The sequence below is a fragment of the Agelaius phoeniceus genome, chromosome 3 (assembly GCF_051311805.1).
Source record: "Agelaius phoeniceus isolate bAgePho1 chromosome 3, bAgePho1.hap1, whole genome shotgun sequence".
NCBI lineage: Eukaryota > Metazoa > Chordata > Aves > Passeriformes > Icteridae > Agelaius > Agelaius phoeniceus.
The window spans coordinates 73460794-73480549 of NC_135267.1; the positions used below are offsets into that span (position 1 = coordinate 73460794).

Below are 19756 nucleotides of genomic sequence, written 5' to 3' on the forward strand. Positions count from 1 at the left end.
GCCTTCAGGTGCAGTGTTAACCTCAGGGGGTACCTAGATCCTCCCCATACATATCAGCTGGCCTACAAGCTGTATCAATATCCCATTCCATGATGTGTCCCATCAGCTCTGTGGAAAGCAAGCAGGGTGACATCAAAACAGCACCAAGTGAGCGAGACCACCAGATTCAGCCTCCAGGTGAGTTTGTCTCATGCAGTGTAGGGAAAGCTGCCCTCCTCTTCTCATACAAGTCAGAGTGAACTTCCCAGAAAGGGACCAAACAATTTTTATTTTTCTTTTTAAACTAAATGCTTTTAATAGAAAACAAAATACAAAATAACTCTTTCCAGAAAGCAGAAATATTTAATCTCTCCAAATGACAAACTAGAACGTGCTTTTTCTGCAGATCCTTGTAAATGCTGATGATTTATCTCACAAAATGTTCATGAAACCGGTATTGCAACATTTGAGAAAAATCCAACACTGGCAGAGCTGCCTCTGTGTACACACAATAATTTAGTAATACTATTTTTTCCCATGTCACTTTGTGTGTTTCTCCTCATCCCCCTCTCCCTAGACTGCCAACTTCCATTTAAGGAAATCTTTCTGTGAGGTGCAGTGGTGGGTTGCCATGCCCTGTTTCCATTAGGAGTCCAAACTTGGCTGTTTCCATTCTATGGTGCCCTCCCTCCAGACAAGGCAAGTTGTTCGTTATTCTTAAAGCCACCACTCTGTCCCCACTGTCCTCCCATCCTCAAAACACAGTGCAACCAGAGTCAGAAAATTTCCTAATTAATGGAACATAAATACACATAATCACAGCTAGTACCAGGAACCAAATCCAAACAACAATGCAGAGATGGGCCCCAACTGAGGTCAGATTTCCTTGCCCTTACTGAAAAAGAACAAGGGTATTTTCTACTTATTTAGTCCAAAATATGCTGGAAGTGCTATAGGGAGCTGAAATATTTAGGACTACTATCACTGTAGAAAATACATAATGTCCTTTTAATAGAAGGGTCTTAAAAATGCTGGTCCTCTGCAATACCAGGAAAGCAAAAGCAAAACAAAACAAAAACCACTGGGCCAGTAGTTCTCCACACACTCAAGCCGAATTAACAGTAGATAAGATGTGCCCATCAATCAATGAAGGATATTTAAGTGCAGGTCACCAGCTTATCTGGTTGGCAGTTTCACTTGTCTGGGCCAGGCTTTCAGTTTCCTCAAGTTACTGGATTCACTCCCCTTTTTCCCATTCCTAAAAGTACAAAATTAGAATGTGTATGTATTTTCATCAATCCTCCTTTTTTTCCTTATTTTGTTCAACAGCACAGGCGTTTTTGTGACATCTTAAAGCATTTGCATCACTCTGAACATGCCTTTCAAGGGGGCAGAGGAAGAGAAGTGTTTCACAGTCAGTAATCTCAGTTTGCAATGGACTCTGGCATACAAGACACCCACCCACTTCCCTAAGACAAAAAGCAAAATTAATGTTCCTGATTTTCTTGTGCAATTCCAGTCACTAGAAGAAGATTACAGGCCATAAACTGTACGCTCAGTACATTATTCATCTGTCCGGTATATACACCAACCAGTTCACTGGAAGACCCATCCGCAGGGGCGTTGCAGTACGTGTTCCGAATGTCCCAGACCCGAACCGAATTGTCCATCGACGCCGAAGCAATTAAACTACTGTCAGGGCTAAAAGTAAGGCTGGTTATATTGTCTGTGTGCCCTCTCAGTTCTTTGTAAAGAGTTCCTGATGCCAAGTCCCACAGCTTCAGCCTCTGGTCTTCACCTGCCGATGCCAGGTACTTACCGTTGGGGGAAAAGGCGAGTGCCAGCACGGGGCCCCGGTGCCCGGTGAAAAGCCGCACCGAGTTGCCCTGCTGGGTGCTCCACAGGCGCACGGTTTTGTCCGTGGAGCCCGTGGCTAAGTAGTTGGAATTGGGGTGGAACTTGATGCAGTCCACGTCCGCCAAATGGCCGGCATATATTCGCAGCGGGTACGTCCGATCAAACGACCAGAGCCGGGCGGTGCGATCGTGGGAACCGCTGGCAAAGTACAGGCTGCAGGGGCTAATATCCAAATCCCAGACAGGATAGGCATGTCCTTGGTACAACACAGTGTTTGTAAAGCTTCCGAGGTCCCAGTACCTGATGGACATGTCCTCAGAACAAGATAAGAGTCCTGAACTGTCTGAAAGGAACCTCGTACTATACACAGGTCCACAGTGTCCTCTCAGGATCTTCATTTCTGTGCCTGCGTTGTCATCCTCTTCCTCCTGGTCATGAAGAAGAAACAAGGAAGGAAAGCATGTTTATCTGTTCAATAAATATAAAAACCTCCACGAGGAAACCAGGAGGGTGTTAATACAGAAGGAGTTAGATTATTTACTTTATTTACTTTAGATGTGGCACAGTTTGTGCAACTCTGAGACACGAACATTGCTGGTACATTTGCTACAAGTGAATACTGAAAGAGATGGTGAGATAAGACTTTAATTTTGGTAGCCTTATGCTCAGTCCAGAAGGCATCTGAACCTGAGACTGCAGGCACAGAGGGGAAAAATATTTAATAACATTTTTCCTTTTGCTAAAATATGTTTTTAGCAAAACATATGCATAGTCTCTATCCACTCTACTACAGAAACATTTGGCTAAGATGTTGAAAGCAGATCTTGGCATCTACTCTTTTTGTGTGGTTATTGTTGGAAGTGAATCTCCCAGTAGAGGGAAACAATCACAGACATCTTAAACAAAAGGCAGGAGATGGAAAGACAAAGCATATTTGACAAGCTGTCTGCTTAACCTTCTTTCTCAATCCCGCAAGTGAACAGAAATGCAGCAAGGCTCTAACATCTATTTCTACCTCCAAGCTCCATCAGGATGCTTTCACATCCTCACCCTCCAAGAACCACCTTCGAGAATAGCAAATGTATGCAGCTTATTTAGGCCAATGTATCTATTTTGGTGTAGAAGATGAACAATCACAAAAATGATGGCACTGGAAACCTTTCTATTCTGTTATTCTCCAATTCAAGTACCAGGGCAGACAGTCAACCAGTAAAGACTTTTGTGTTTAAAGACTATTCAGCGAGCTGAGCTAAAGGAATCTCCTCATGGATGGTAAGAGTCTCTAAAAGCCTACTCAGGTAGCACCTCTTGACACTCTAAGACTACAGACACTACACAGGTTTCAACAGATCTCAGAAGTGTCCTTGCCTGACAAGCAGGGGTCTCACTGACAGTACAAGATAACCCTTGCTTGGGGTACAGCTGCGTAGTAGCCTGAGACTAGCCTTCCTCAGGGCTGTCAGGAAGACACTTTTCCTCAGTACTGAATCAGTAACACTCATTCACAGACAATCTCTGCACATCAAATTCAACACAACATCCTTTTGTTTGTGAGCAGCCCGTTTATCATTTATCATCTTGAACTGGCCCATTTCCTGCAGAAGGAGCACTTCCTGCCCTGAGAGGAAACCCAATTCCCCAGGGCTGCTGGCCTGTTGACAACCAGCAGAAGTCAGAGCAGCAGAAGTCAGTGTGTTGTAAGCAGCTCTGTATCTCCCACACCCCCACCCCAGACCTCAGGACCCACAGACAGTTTGGCTTCAGACTTAGCAATAGCCCAGAAAATTTCATGCTGTAGGTGAGCAAACTCTGACTTGGCCATCTCCTTGCCTTTCTCCATCTCAACAGTGGTATGTAGTAGGCAGCAAGCCATCTTTAGCAATGCTGCTTCTCCTCATAGTCAGTGCCCATGGGAGCGTTATGATGGGGCTGGAAGCCAACTTCCTCTCTGCTATGGAGGTGAGGCAGAGAGAAACTGCAGGCTCTGGCATGCAAAGCACCATTCTTATTCAAATTGCTTTTCTACCTCAGATAGAGCATGGCTTACTGGAATCTACAGCATCTCTAGGCTGTATTGCCACATTAAAGGAGAATGGCTGATACCTGCAGCATTTTGTACTATTTAATTATGACCATGAGATTCCTGACGAGTTACCAGTGGAAGCCCGTTCAAGCTGCCTGTATTGTACTACAGTTTCTGCAAATTTTGCAAGTCCAGGTACTTAATTCTGTGCATTCAAATACAAGGCTACATGGGCTGTCTGCAAGCACCTCCTCTTCCCTCCTTGTATTACTGTACCAGGAGACTTGACAACACCTTCTGCAGCATTGAAACTCATACTCCTATATGGTCACAGGTAGCAAATCTTATCTTTCTGTTTGACACCCACTTAGCACAACTGCACACTCCTGTCACAGCTCACTGAAAACAGTACATCTATAATGCTTCTGAGTCACCACATTTTTCAGCTTCCTCCCTATCCAAGTTAGTCTGCTGACCAGATTAGCAAGGCAGCTGCAAGTGCAGCCACCAAGCCTCAAAAAGCAACAATGATAGCCTCAAAGAGAAACAAACCATAAGCTCACATTCCTCCCCTTTTTTTTTCTAACCAGTAACAGGTTTTCCTGGGTGTCAATCTCTCTCATCCTGCAGTGCTCTAAAGATGCCAAAAGGAAGACCTCATATCTGCCTATAGCAGAGATGCCCTAGCAGGGAATGATGAAGAAGGATGGCACACTTTGCAGGACATTTTTTACTGCTACTTCCAGAATTCCCTCCTATCTGCCATCAAGCAAGCATCATCCCCACTCATTATCACTTGAAGGACCACTGCCACTTAAAAGCAGAACCTTAGAAGCAGAGCTAAATGGGGTCAAGCCTTAGTCTTCACAGGATTTAAAGGCTGGCACTGTTGTGGCTTGGAACAGAGCATTATTTTCCAATGTTGATTTATGGAGTACCAGCAATGAGCATGGTAAAATTGCAAAGAGACAAACAATACTTTCATTTGTACAGCTACAAAACTCAATTTTTAAACAGGACCCAAAGTAAGAGAGACTATAAAGTGGCATTTTTGAAATGCTACTATAAAGAAAACAGAATTACTGTATTCCAAAATAATAAGCCTCTCTTATTTGCAAGAAGCAAGACTACACTAGTGAAGTACACCGCAGCACGACACTGAGCAAAATTTAGTAAAACTACACCTAGAAGATGATTTTGACCTTGGTGACTTGCTAAGTCTCACCTTGGTTTACATATATATATTTATATATATACACACACACACTCCTTCACAAGTAGAATTAATAAACCCAACAGAGTAGCTTTAGTGCTACCCTGAACAACATCCACTGAACCTAGCATGATTTTAGACCTTTGTGACTGCATAAAAGGAAGGATCTGTTTCCTTGCAGAAAATAAAAAACTAGGCTGAAGACTACTTATTTAATGCATTACTATTTAAATACATTATCCAAAGCTAATTATACAACACAGAAATCAACCAAACCAAATTTTAACATCCTCGCAAGTTATTCCATAGAACTCACAGAAGTAATGTCAAAGAGCATTCAGAATTTTTGTTCTTTGTCAAAGTCTGAATCAGCTTTATCCCTGTGAATTGCTACTGATCAGACTGCAGTGACAATCTGAAATACAGCCCCTGCTCACACTGAGCTGCAGCCCAGTCAAGGTAGTCTGGTTGGTCTTGGTATCTTTGGCTTCCTCTCCCATGGCATCAAGGCAATTGCTGGCCTGTTCCCACCTGCAATGCTGTGGGTGCCTGTGTATTTCCACTTAGGGCTCCTAGATAACTGAATTTATTTCCTTGTAGTCAAGGGGCTTTCATTTGCATTTGGTAACCAAATTTGTGTTGAGGCTGGTATTGGTATCCTCTCTGAATTCCTGCTCAGGTGACTATTTGTTTTGTCAGTGGTGAAAATTATTCAGGGCAATGATGACTTTGATCTGTGCTGGTTTTTGACCAGTTTTTTTGCTTCAGACCTGTGCAAAAAACATCAAATAGTCACCCAAAGCTATTTGCATTCAGGATTCCATGAATTCCAGGATACCATGGCTCTCTCCTAGTACATGTACAATAAGCAAGTCTGTGACTACATGCCAAAAAAAGCTAATACACACACTCCTGATAACCTGACAATATCTCACTTTTCCACAGTCTAGAGCCAAAGAAGGTGACCTGCTGATTTACCAAATTTTCCTCTGTTGCAGGTGCTGACATTTGGCTTCTATGATGGGCAATACACAGTCACATGCCCTATGAACTCTTGCAGTTTACAAGGAAAACGAGTCCATAATTCTATTTTGGGCTAGTCTGACCCACTTACCTGTTCACTCTGCAAAAAGGGTTAACCTGGGAAACAGTGAACATGCTGCTGTGATGTCTCACCTTGATGCTTGACTCTTTTCTCAAGCTGTTTAACAAAGCAATCCCTAATCACAGATCCCTAAATACATCAAGCTCTCAGCACTCTTCCAAAATAAATAGAACCCTGCCATTAAGTATTTTTTAGAAGAAAAAACCGTGGAAAAAAGGGTGTCTCTCCTGCTAAACACTCAACGTAAGAACAAATGAGTTAGTTTTTTTTTAAGGAGAAGGGTGATTAAATAACAGAAGAATCAAAATTTTGATCTCTAACCAGATATAAGTTGCTACTTGGGCAGTCATGTGGAGAGGGGAGGAAAGGTGTGACTAGAAAGGGAAAAAGAAAAAAAAAAAGTCAAGTAGGAGATGCCACCTAGCACTGCGTGTGAAGTAACGGTACACACATCCCTGTCCTTGTCTCCAGCATTCTGGACTAGAAAACCTCAGAAATTTCTACACTTCAGATTCCTTAACAAAGACATTTTGCATAATTTTTCCATAACTCTTGACCTCTGGTAAATTAAGGTGACACCTGAAATACAGTTTTGCACACAGGCATCTGATCAGACTTCTTTAGCTCTTTTCCTTACTGTGTCTATATTTTCCTCTTCCTGTGCATCTGCCCCTTCTCTCCACCATTCTGCCTGGCTTTCCTGAGCTACTTTTCATCCCAAAGAAGGCTCCATGCTTCTCAGGGAAGAGAGCCTACTCCTTTTACCTGTCCTTTCTGGGTTGCCTGTCTACTGTCATCTGTTCAAGAACAGCTGGAGGAGGGGGACCAGCACCCAGGACTAACAAACTATGACCTAAGCACAGACTGATTGCACCTCAGTTTACCACTAACAACCACTGCAGGGAAGTACAAGGATGACAGGAGGTTATCAAATCTGTGCATCAAGGCAGGCAGGTTGTGCAATAGCCTCAGAGTTCCCTAAGACATGACTACATACTCAACAATCCATTTTCAAAGCAGGCCAGTAGAAGGGGAAGAAGGGGGGGAAAAAAGGGTATCCAAACCTCCTCATCCAGGATGTCACAAGCCAAACGGATGCGGGACACATCAACAAGGTGGGGCTCAGATTTCAACTTCCTGGAGCGCAGGCTCCACAGCTTCACACATGAATTATCGAACCCAGCAGCGAGCAGCTTGCTATTTGGTGAAATCTCTGCAGTGTTCAGCAACTGCTCCGTGTTATAGAAGGCATAGAAACAGATGGTGGTTAAGGAAGGGGGCCCGTCCTTGACACGTTTAATGCTGTCCTGCAGTAAATCCAGCGCTGCCTCATTCTGCAGAATGGACGCTGGCACGTCGCTGGGTTCCAGGCCGTTGCTCTCGTTGCGTGAGGAGCTCCCACCGGCATAGAGCTGGTAGTCAGTCCTCTTGGCAGGCTGCACATCCAGGTGAATGTGCAAGGTCAGGACTTTGCACAGGGCGTTGTTGTTGTCACTTTGGAGGTAGCGAAGAAGGTAGTTGTAGCTGTCCTCTTGAAGGCGGATGACGTATTTGTTGTCCAGAAAAGCCCGGAGCTTCAAGTTGGACAGGATATCTTGAATAGTCATGGTAGTCTGCAACTGTTCAACGATATCCTTCTGGCTGGCATTCTGCAAGAACATGCCATGGAAGCGGCTGTAAAAACTGTCCACTGTGCTTTTTAGGCCATTCTGGACCATGTTCAGATGGAGGTAGACGAAGAGGGGATATAGAAGAGGCATCACTTCATGGCTGTGCTGAGAATCTGAATCTATATTAAAAAAACAACAACAAACTTTGAGTGACTTTTCAAACCGCTTCCTACTGGGAATAAAGTAGAGCAAGGACGACTACTGGGAAAGCCCTGACAGTGACATCGGAAAGCAAGCAAGAAAGAGACATTTGTTGGCACATCTAAGCAAACTTCTGTCACCTAAAGGAGGTACAATAGAGATTGCCACATCAGTGAGGTACCTTGTCAGAACAAAATGCAGATATTTCAAAACCCTTTTCAGGTGTGGGACAACTAATAATATACCACCTCATAAATACATGATAGTTGAATTTTCCCATTTATTTCAAAAGAAAAAGTATGCTCTTTGTACCCTTTTTTGGTTGTGATAAATGAACTTTAAAATGTATTAATTATATTTAAAAGAGTATTTTATGTGTTTAAGCCAAAATTATTTACCTAGCTTGTCTGGCCTGAGCTTTTTTTCCCCTCTCAGCTTCAGTAAAACGTGAGTGTGGTGCTTTGGATGGAACTGATTTATCTTCAGGGGAAAGGAAGCTACAGTTTCCAAAATGTACTGCAATATGCTGTGCTCCTGTTTTATTTCTGTGCCTGCTCATCTACATGCTTTTCTCTCTGTGCCAAGGCAAATCCCAGCAGTAATTCCTAGTACACAGTGTAACAAACCCCGATTAGGCTGTGCTGTACCTTGCAGAGGCTGATCTGTGCAACAGCTCCACCCCTCCTTCCCCAGCTTCTCTGGGGCTGTTTGCCAGCTGCAGGGAGCTGTGACGAGCGGAGCCTGCTGAACACCATAGCAACAAACAGGGCCACAACGACTTACTACCACAGGACCAAATGGTCCGAATTACTGGAAAACAAATAGGCACTGCTGATCCTCAAACATTTGCTGATCCTCAAAATGCAAAAAGCAGTGCTGCTTTTCAACATGCTCTTCCTCCTGCCACTCACCAACGCATGATCTCTTTTCTCCCTTTCCATTAGGTAATTTTTCCTTTGTGTTGAGCACTCTTCAAGACTTTCTCTAGTCCATACTGTGTCTCTGTCTCATTTCTACAGGAGTAACTACAGAGTATGCATGGAGTGCAGTGTATGCATACATATTTGCATACTTGAGCATCACTCTTCTTCCTGTCCCACTGAAACTGGGCCAAAGCCAGTGAAAACAGTGGTCTGCATGTAAGTAAAAGCTCTAAGCAGTCAGCATTTCTTTTTTCTCCAGGTGCACTAGCCCAAAAATGAAACAAGAGGAAGGACCTCACTTTGCAGTAGGGGAAAAAGGGAAGAGATGGGAAGTTGGCAGAAAGAGGAACAAAGAAAATGTTCCCTAGGAACATATGAAGAGGTTACAGGAGCTGGGTCTGTGTAGCCTGAAGAATAAGGGGGCATTCAACTGCTTGCCTTCAGGACATTATAGAGGAAAAGGAGCCAGCTCTTCTCAGAGGTGCTCAATGGAAGGAAAACAGGCAAGCTGCTGCAAGGGAAATTCTCACTGAATTGCAGCAGGGCCCTAGAGATGCACAGCAATCTCGGAGCAACCTGATCAAACACCCATCTTGCCCTGCTTTGAACAGGTGGTTGAACTAGAGACTACTTAGTTAAGTTACTCCGTGTCACTAATCCCCTGCCCGCTCCTCAGTGGGGCAGGCATCACAGAAATGGGAAGTGCCCTGCTGTGCCTTGTGGCTGGTTGGCAAGCTACTGCCTTGAACAAACAGAGGTAGTTCATCTGTGTAAGATATCAAACTAGAGCAAGAGGGACAAAAAAGATGAAAGCAGTCAACCTGAATACCAAAACCTATCACTTCATCAAGCATTAAGCAAGCACTTCACCAAGCACTGAACAGAGCTATCATACTTCTAAAAATCTATCAAATCATAAGGATTTACTTCAAATACTAAAGTGCTAAGGTATTGAACTGCTGTAGATTACAAGACTCCAATAATTCATTATTTTCTGCCTTTGCCTTCCTGCTCCCTTCCTTTCCAAAACTATCAGAAATAATAATCTCAATGTTATGCACACTGGGATCAAATCCTACACTGGACAAATACTGTGCGACATCATCCTTGGTACTATTCTTTAAAAATTCTGTCTGCTTTCTTCTCCCCATGTTGGGGGCTTATAGAAGAAATAACGACATTCCTAAGAGTACTTGTTAAAAAAAAATTATAGAATAATTATAAAAACTTTAAATAATTGACTTCTGCATCATTATGGAGTAAGAATTTTTTTACTTTGCTGTATTGCTCCAGTCTCAAAGTCAGTACATCACCCTGCAACAAGTACAGCTAAATTTACGGGAAGAAATTCTCCCTTAGAAATCCAGACCATCATAAAAACAAGCCAATTATGGATAAAATTAAAAACCTTAAACGAGAATACAACAGAGAACTACAGTCTTTTCTCAGTTACTTGCCTTTCACAGAAAACACTGATTTTCTTTCCTGTCCTATGTAAGTATGGTGTTGTCTAGAAGACCTACAAAGGGCAAATGCTTGATGAAGAAAGGGCAAAGAGCCAGCCATCTACAAAACTTAAAAGCTATTCAGCACACAGAAAACAACAAAAAAAAGAAAAATGAAATATTTCTATTTCAACAGAAACCTCAAAACTAGAAATAAAAACATTGTTAGAGACATGATTTCAAATTTTACTATATTGCCCTTTACTCATTTCAATGACAAAAAAAGTCAGTCCGTGTTTTTTGATTTACCTGTCAGAAAATTGCGTAATCGTCCAAACTGTACTTCATATTGCTGGGGCTCTGCCAGGCAGGGAGCTGCAGACACGACGTTGGCACAACCAGACTCAGATTGGACTGTGAAATAAAAAAAGCAAAACATATATAAGGATTTAAGGATTTTTACATATGTGTGTCTGAAAACAAAGCTTCTCATAAAATCCAAGGTATCCAGCCACTCAGATGACATTTCATCTTTAAAACCATTGAGGTATGACATAGTCCAAAGCATCTAAACATGGCATTAACCACCTAGACAGCTAATGAAGGAGAAAATACGCTGAAAGCTAAAACCCACCCTAAAAATCTCAGCAACTCACCTGCTCCACCCAGAACACATTTTCAAGTTTTCAAATATAACCTTAAATTCCCAAGAAGTTCAGTGTAACAACCATCAGAGACCGCTTAGAAGTTTTACAACTGTGGTTTTACAACTTTACACTCAGAAAAGAAGAGGAAAGCAACATACAACTTTCTATGAAGTATAGTTTCTTTTCAGTGAGTCCCACCAACCATCATGAACAGGTCTAAAGTGACACTACTTCAGATTCTCAAATTTCTTGTCCCGGTCACTATAATTTACAACAAATTATTATCATTTATTAAGTCTCACAGAGGTGGTGGAGAAAACACTGACCGTCTAAGCAAACACTTTGTAATTTTTAACCAAAATCTTCCTTCCTCCCTGAGGATTTTAGGTTAAGGAGTAGCTGACAACTGACCACAAACTCAGTTGTTACGGTCTCCTCAGATCATGTTAAACCCTTTTCAGAACAAGATTTTGGAAAAAGCAGTTCTGAACTGTTTAGGAAGGGAACTGGCTTCTCCTTCTCTGGCACCAAACCTCCGCTGTTCTGCTAATGGCCTGGAATCCACAGGAGACTTTGTGCAAGTTTACAGACATGCATCAAGAAACCCCAGGCACATGTAAATGCCGGTGATTAGGAACCCAAGTTTTGCTGTTCTAAATAGAGCACAAGAGGGCAAGGAGTTTCACTATTTCCCTTTCAGTTTTTTTTCTTCAAATCATAACTCTTGTCCCCTCCAAACCCCCTATTTTTATTACTTTCACTTCAACTTATTTTGGTCCTCCTTGCCCTGCACCACTTTCCATCCTCTGCCTTTCTACTCCTGATTGACTGGGGGGCTTTTTGTTCCAGCATTTGGCTCATGCACAGAGGCACAAGTCTGACAGCCTTGGAAGTCTATAAACAACATTATCAAATGTTCACACGCTGAAGAGAGATAGGCCAGACTCCAGCTCATCTCAATGCCTCTTATTAGAAAGAGATCAGCACATGGTACACAGGCAGCCTGCCGCTATTCTTGCCCCGCTCCTCTCTCTCTTTCTCTCTGGTAAGACACAGGTTTACCTTCCTTCAGCTTATGTAAATACAGGAGATATGTTTCGCAAGCTGAATTCAGCTCTTTAAACAGAGAGATGGGCTGAGCTCATCATCCTCTCTTGAGAAAAAAAAAAAAATCAAAACAAAACCAGATTCCAGCACCCATATGATATCATCTCTTAAATCAGTTCAGATATAAACTAATATAACTTGCTGAAAGGCATAGCTACACTGAGCTTTCTACAGCCTGGGTGCTTCAGAAACTCAAAGATGGTAAGAACTCCACGTTCACATACTGGTACTACTCAATACCTAAAGTAAAAAGCTCTGCTATTTGGATGTAAAATTGAATATAATCAATATTCAGCACAAGAAAGTAAACTGCACGTATGCACACATAGTAACTCTACAATACTTAGTGACAGTTTCCAGTGTCACCCACACAACTCTTTGTAAAAGCTAAGAAATACAGAAATATGAGGTCCTGTCTCTTATGCTGTCTATCACAGGATTACATGCAACAGTCAAGTCTTCATAGAGATCTGATGGCCTCATTTCTGCAGGAATGGCAATGGCCTTGCTCATGCTATGCAAGCACAACTCATTGGCCTAGACTTTATAAGGTATTTTCTCCAGGGCACAACTTTCTCTGCATAAGCAACTTAATTCCAAAATTAAGGTGTACTTCATGCTTCAGAAGGTGGAGTATCATCTTTGTCTACCTGTCCTGAAACAGTCTGACTGGGCAACCATCATGGCCTATTCTTTCAGTAAACAATGCTCGAGCTCATTCCCATCCAGCAAATGCTAAATGAACCCTACATACCAGAAAGTTCTAACAAATTCTAATTCTTTGCCTTCCCAAAACTTTAAACCAATGAGAACTGCAAAAAGGATCAAGAAATCAACTGATTCCAAAACAAGAGTGAAATTTCATGCACTGGTAGAAATAAAACACTGGCTGTATCTTTCTCATACGTTAATAAACCTACCACAGTTTCTTTTCCACCTTCCCCAGTGGTCATAAGAACATCTATTGGAAATATCTGCTCCTCCACATCCAGTAAGTGCGGCCAGCTATGCAACCGGACAGGAAATTCAAAGGAGCTCACTCCTAACTCAGGGATATGGGCAGTACCCTCCTGGTCTTGTGTGTTAGCTACCAGCAGAATTGCTTCCAGCTAACAAATGTGAGACTACTGTAAATGTTGTGTAACAGCAACTGATTCCTATTTTGGGTGAGTATGATGATGTATAATTGTACATTATTTCAGATACTCATATGTGCTAACAGTGCTATGGGCACTATTATGGGCACTATTATGTTCCTTGGTCACTCACTCTGTCCTCAGATATTGTTCTTGTTTTCTAGAGAAATATTGGGATAATCACAAGGAAGCTCTGTGCTATATTTTACTGCAGATATAATCAGACAGAATTCTAGATAATCTCATCTGGGCTCCCTCACCCACAGAAAAGGTTGCACCAGATCATCTTCCGAGGTCCCCTCCAAGTCTCCCATTACACAGGCTAGTTAATTTAAAAGTCAAACAATAGAGCTGAACGTAAAAAACAAGGTGAGCTTTGCTAAGGAAAATGCAAAAACATCTTCAGAAAAACACATTTGATCACTTTCCCCAAAATAAAGCACTGCAGGCTTTGCAATCTGCTCAGTTTTTACTCCGTTTGCAAAACTAAGATGACTGCAGCAGAAAGTATTTTCAGCATCTGTTGTCAGATTAAGTAACAAGCTTGGGTTTATACTTTTACAGACATTTTTCTAACAGTCACTGCTGGAACTGCAGCATGCTCACTGACAGCTCACTGCAAGCACATCTGACAAGAAGTAGTAAGCAGCTGAACACACGAGAGCAGCCCATTTTCAGTTCTAATGAAAACTGATGACTAAATTCTCAATGACCATCTACAAAAACCATGCACTGGCAAGAGGATACAGACTAACATGAAATTTAGTAATAATATTTTGTGGAATATTTATTTTTTCAGTAAAAAAGGCAAAATGTAAACACACACTCATTCACACTCTTTATTGATTTTTTTTTATGAGGCCATGCAAAGGGCTTGTAATCCAGTTCATCTCCACTACTTCAGACACTTCTGTGTCCTCCTGATATGGCTGGTATCACATTCTGAGCATGTTTTGACACTGACCTTTCTACCCAGTTCTCACAAAAAAAATCTCCCACTGAAAAACAATTCAGCAGTTTACTTTGGTTTCATTCTTTCCCCATCTTTCCCAGTACTTTTTCAGAGATTGCAATAAACTTCTGATAGGCTGAAAAAAGCAAGGAAATGAAAAGTACTAAGATGTAAAGGTAAAAAAAAGTACCAAGATGTAAAGGTAAGAAAAAGTACTAAGATGTAAAGGTAAGGAATACCTTTAGAGTATGTTACCATAGTATTTTATCTGTTCCTGCATCCAGCCTTATCTAACCACAAACACAGTTAAATAGCTACTAATATTTTGTCAAATTAAGTCACGTTACAAGTAACTCCACCACTTGATCTCCTTTGTCTGAGATACTGTCATAATCTAGGCAGTTTCATTGAGAGAAAAGAATTTCTCCTTGCTTTTTTACCCAAAATGTCAGCCCAGTATTTTCTATTACTTTCACAAGTAAATTTAATCTCTATAATGTCCACATAGCTTTCATCTTTTCAATACTTCTATGTGCTCAAGCAGCAGTAGAGTTTGTTGAAACAAAAATTATAATTACAATGACAACTGTCACAGACACAATTTGGAAAGCAAGCAGTGTGGCAGGATTCAGAAGTCTTTAAGAAAGAGAAGGAAGTTTATCTCCCTCCATGCCTTTTCTCATCCACTGAAGGTTTTGGGTTTTTTCCCCAAATGACAAGAGCAGACCTCTCATAACTACAAAGCTGACCATGCCAGAAAAAGACCCAGCCTTATCACTTTAATTTCACATGATATAACTCTGCTGGAGTACAAAGGTACAAAAGAATTTCCTGCTTCTACTTCCTTTCTCATCTAGGTTCTTCTCCCTTCCATTCCAAAGCACCACTACTCACCAGACTTCACATTATTTGAGATAAAACATATGTATTTTCCATTACCCTCACATGGCATTTAAGCCTGATGTTTCACTGACTATGAACGTCACCTTGTTACACTTCCACCCACATTTTCATTCTTCCAAAGTTCATAATTCGCACCAACTTAACAGTGAGAAATTTCTTAATTTTAGAAGGAGAAATGTCCACATGTGCAGACAAATTCATACAGCTGCCAGCACACGTGCTCACAACTCTGCCAAGAAGTAGTCATGGAAAATACGGTAGGATTACCTGTGAGATTAGCTGCCATCTCTTCAGCAGTCTGACACAGCCTCAGCCCTTGTTTTAGGGGACCTTCCGAGTCCACATACTGACGGCGCTTGAGGTAGCAGGACACTGCCATCTGAATCTGCTCTGTGCGTACGCGTTTCATGACCTCAAAAGGAAAGAAAGAGGTGATGAGACTCTTACAGGGCAGCCTGAGATCAACTTAGCCTGCAGCTGCATTGATACTGATAGAAAACAAACATCTCTGTAGTTTTGTTGCCGAGGTATGAAACAGAGCCCTCAGGGATTTGCCTCTCAGTACTATGGCCCAGACATTTTGTAGATCCCTGAAAATATTTTGCTGCCTAATTTTACTGATTTCACAGAGGAATAAAAAATAGTTTTGAGGATTCTGGACTAAAACCACAATGGTGAACTAAAGCCTTTTAGTTAAAAACAGCTCATAAAAAGCAAATATCTCTCCTCCTTGAGTTTTGACAGCAACAGTTTGAGTAATTGTCAATCATTTTCTGGTTCCTCTGCTTGACCAACCAACAAAGAAAACTCTAGAATATTCAGTGGAATGAGAAATTAACATACAAAGATGGAAATTTTGGAAACATAATGCTTTAGATAGAAATTTTGGAAACATAATGCTTTCTCTCTCTGTTTGGAGAGCCCAAGAAGCAAAAGCTTGTTGGTGGAACTTAAAGGTTACTGCCAGACTTCTGGAACTTCACTCAGATGATCCCCAGGAAAAAAAAAGAGGGAAATTAAAAGCAGAGCCTTCTTTATCACCTGCCTTGACATATCCAGGCTTCCCTCTTACAAAAATTTGAAACAGAAATAATCTTTTGAAGGTTTTTTTAAAATATACGTTTAGGAACCCGTCCTCACAAACACCACTTGGAAGTACCTCAAAAATCAAAATGAGCCCAAGGCTACCTTTTAGCCCCTGGCTTGTAATAAAGGAACCTCAGTAAGATGAATGCTACAGCTCCCTTGCTATTTGGGTAATCGCTGACTGCACCAATCCTTCACAACAGCCATTGACTTTACACACAAGTTTAGATAACCTGAAAGGCTTGAAATAAAGCACAGCTAAGCCACAGGGGTTTCTTCCTATCACAACATCAGGTAAAGCCTGCCTGGAGATAGTTCAACACCTTACAGCCCCACTACCAATGACATGAATGTTTCATGAGTACTAGTGCTTCCTGGTTTGAGCAGCTAAATCTGATGAAACTCAACTTCTCTGAGAGAGACAAGGATGCCCTTCCTCCTTTTGTAGGAACCATTATTTCTACCAAAAGGACAGCTTTAAAAATACAAATGAGTTTTTTCTAATACCCATGCACATTTTAGTGCTTATTCCACTTACTGGAAAAATAAGCCTTCTGTGAAGTTAGGTACAAGTGGATGAGGATGCAAGGTTTCAGCAATAGCTCACCTTCAACAGATATGTGGAATTGCAATTCTACATGCTTGGGTGAAAACCTTAAAAAGATTCCCATTTGTTCCCACAGGTTAAGTAACTGTTGAGCATGAGGAAGGGGCATCAACAGGTGGGAGTTATCAAAGCATTTTCAGATAGACTCATTAAAATAAAATTTTCAACACCTTCTTTCACTCCAAAAGCAAACTTCCTTTTCATCTTCCTGCAATTAAAGAAGTTATATCTGAGACACTGTCTCAAGTGTAACACTTCTGCTGCACAAAACTGTAGGAAAGACAGAACTCTTATCAAGACCACCAAGTAGAGCGGACCCAAGGATGGACCAGCAACGTAGCACTCTCCTAAAAACACCCTTTAACTAAGCTTCACAGGGTACTGTTACCATTCTGCATTTCAGCCAGCTGCACGGACTCACGTGCAAGTGATTTGCCCAGGTCCACACCAAGGCTTTTATGCAATCTGTACAGTTTCTTGCTCCTCTATGTACTCCCCCCTGCAGTCACAGTAGGGAATGTTAACAGCATCTCAAGGAGATTTCTTTTCCCTACTCCCAGGTGACACAACAGGAACTTCCTTAAGGAAATGTGTCTTCATCAAGAAACAACCATTAGCATCAGAAACAGCAGTCACCCATACTCTAATTTCAGCTCTTTGCTTCTTCCTTCACTTTGCTTTTATACTTCATACTCAGCATTACAAAGAATAACGTCACCAAGGCAGGAAAAGCATTCAGGAAAAGTGCAAGAGCAAAACCAACACTCCTACATATATTCTTTATTGAGCCTTTTATCAAAATTAGAGTGTATCATAAAATAAACATATGCTCCCAAAATGCTGTCAGCCTCATCCAAGATTGAAGCCACACCAATTTACAACAGGTCAATGATGCAGAATTTAAAGGCATAAAAGGACAAGCCTGCCATTTTTAACTTCCAATCAATTTTAAAATTCTAGCTCTCATAACTGAGGATAATCTCCAAAATATGTAACAAACTGAAAGCATATAGAGTTCCCTGTTCACAAAATGCATAAAGCTTGAAACAATTGTTCAGAAGTCCCAGCTGTCTCATTTTCCTCGAACAGCCAAAGAGAATAATAAATACTAATGCTCCTAACTAATTTTACTGATAAGAAAATATTTAAGGAAAGAGAGAGGAAAGATCACATTGTGAGAATGCAGAGCTACAATGCAGCATTTTCTGCAGTGTTCCAAACTGGAGCACTGAAAAAAGGTTAAGGTAATTTTTTTTGAGGAACCAAAGCTACTGAAAAAAAAAACCAGAGCAGAGGCTAATAAAACAAAACACATTGCAAATTCCTCCTTCCTGGAAAAGCTGGAAGTTAGCTGTGAACTAAGCATTGGGCCAAGGAAATTATTTTCCCGCCTATGCTACATTTCAGGTACAGGTTTAGGCAGATTCCACGGCCTTGAAATAATCCCAGTACAGACACACTAAAAAGAACTTAAAAACTAGCACTGGAAACACAGCTTTTAAAGACTCTGTATTCCTGTCCTGACACTGGGAAACAGTCTCTTTCTTCCAACAGACTGAGGAAAGACCTGTGAGCATCTGCGAGCTAAGTTAAAAAACACCCAACTCCCAAACTAATAAAAGCATAAAACAAAAGCATTTTTTGAATATTCTCTAATAAAAATTCTGTCTCAGGCCTCAGTTGTGGACAGCAAAAAATAATCTTTTATCCTTTATCACCGCAGGTGAAATGTGGGGCCTACCAACAATAACAGGTCTCAATTTTTAATTTTGTGACATAATCTGAAATTTACAAAATTTCAGAGTAAACGAGATAAGGATAAACTGATATGTAGATAACCATGAACTAAGAGCCAAGGGATGTCGCACATGCAGCAGCTGCAATTCACAAAAACAGGCAAGTAAACATGACAAGTTGACTTGGAGAGCATGGTGGTGGTGCAAAATAGGAAAACAGCATAGCAGGAACTACGGAGAAGGCTTTTGCCTGAGCAGTGGCATTCATGTGAAGAGGCAGAGAGGGAACAGCTGTGATTTTAAAAGAGCATGAATCCATTTGCATTTGGACCGAGATCTGGCTCACCATCCACGAATGACGCTTTGCCAATTCCACATTGTTTCCCCCCGACCCCCCCGCGGCCCCAAGTCGGTGCCAAGCAGCGCTTCACCGATGTCCTCGGCGGGACCAGCGGGACACGCTTTCCTCCAACCCCCTTCACACCACCTCGGCTCGGGCTCTGCCACCGCCGGGCCCTTCCTGGGCCGAGCGGAGCCGCGGGACCCGGCACTGCCGGCCTGTGGGCCCTGCCGGGGTCACCGGGGCCGGGAGCCCTGCGGGGCCCGCGCCCGTCCTGGGGCTGCTCCGTGGGCCGAAGGGCGCTCGCTGCAGGGACGCCAAAGTTAAAGCCTTCTCCTGTCAATATTAAAAAAAAAAAAAAGAAAAGAAAAAGAAGGGAAAAAAAAAAGAAAAGGGAAGAGAGATGGCGCGATAAGAAGACGCTTATTAAACCCACGCACTTTCCAAAGGAAAGAAGGATATCACGACCAGAGGCCCCCCCGCGACCTCCGGGCGCAGGGCACGCGCCTGGCCCGTCCGCAGCCGGGGCTGCCCCAGGGCCGCGCCCGTGCCCGAGGTGCCCCCGCCGGCCTGCCGGGAGCTGCCGGGAGCCGCCGGCCGCGCCGGGCCTGCGGGCCTCCGCCACGAGGCGGCCCGCGGGACGCCCGGGCCCTGCTCCCGCCGCCGGCCCCGCCCCCCGCGCCCCCCCGTGCGGGCCCCGGGCCGCGGCCCCGGGCCGGTCCCCACTCACTGAGCATCGCAGGCGGCGGGAGGCGGCGGGAGGCAGGCGGGGGCCGGCGCGGCCGGGGGGCGCTGTCACTGCACCCAGCGGAGCCGGGCGCTGCTGGCGGGCGCGCCGCCGCTGCCGCCTCCCCTGCGGGCCGGTGCCGGTGGCGCGGCCGGTGCT

At 42.8% G+C, this 19756-nt stretch overlaps 1 protein-coding gene across 3 annotated transcripts; it reads right to left on the reverse strand.

Annotated features, from left to right (window-relative positions):
* Window positions 1-249: 249 nt before the first annotated feature.
* TAF5L (TATA-box binding protein associated factor 5 like) lies at window positions 250-19735 on the reverse strand. 3 transcript variants are annotated; one of them, XM_054629067.2, is made up of 6 exons: window positions 19601-19735; window positions 18877-19206; window positions 15369-15513; window positions 10666-10770; window positions 7242-7966; window positions 250-2264 (listed from the first exon to the last, which is right to left on the reverse strand). In XM_054629067.2, the coding sequence occupies exons 2-6, from the start codon at window positions 18877-18879 to the stop codon at window positions 1467-1469; spliced, it is 1776 nt and encodes a 591-aa protein (XP_054485042.2). In that variant the 5' UTR covers window positions 18880-19206; window positions 19601-19735; the 3' UTR covers window positions 250-1466. The 3 variants fall into 3 exon arrangements, with proteins under 3 accessions (XP_054485042.2, XP_054485044.2, XP_054485045.2); XM_054629069.2 differs by lacking the exon at window positions 18877-19206 and having other exon boundaries at window positions 19601-19733; XM_054629070.2 differs by lacking the exons at window positions 18877-19206; window positions 19601-19735 and adding an exon at window positions 19311-19443.
* Window positions 19736-19756: the final 21 nt, after the last annotated feature.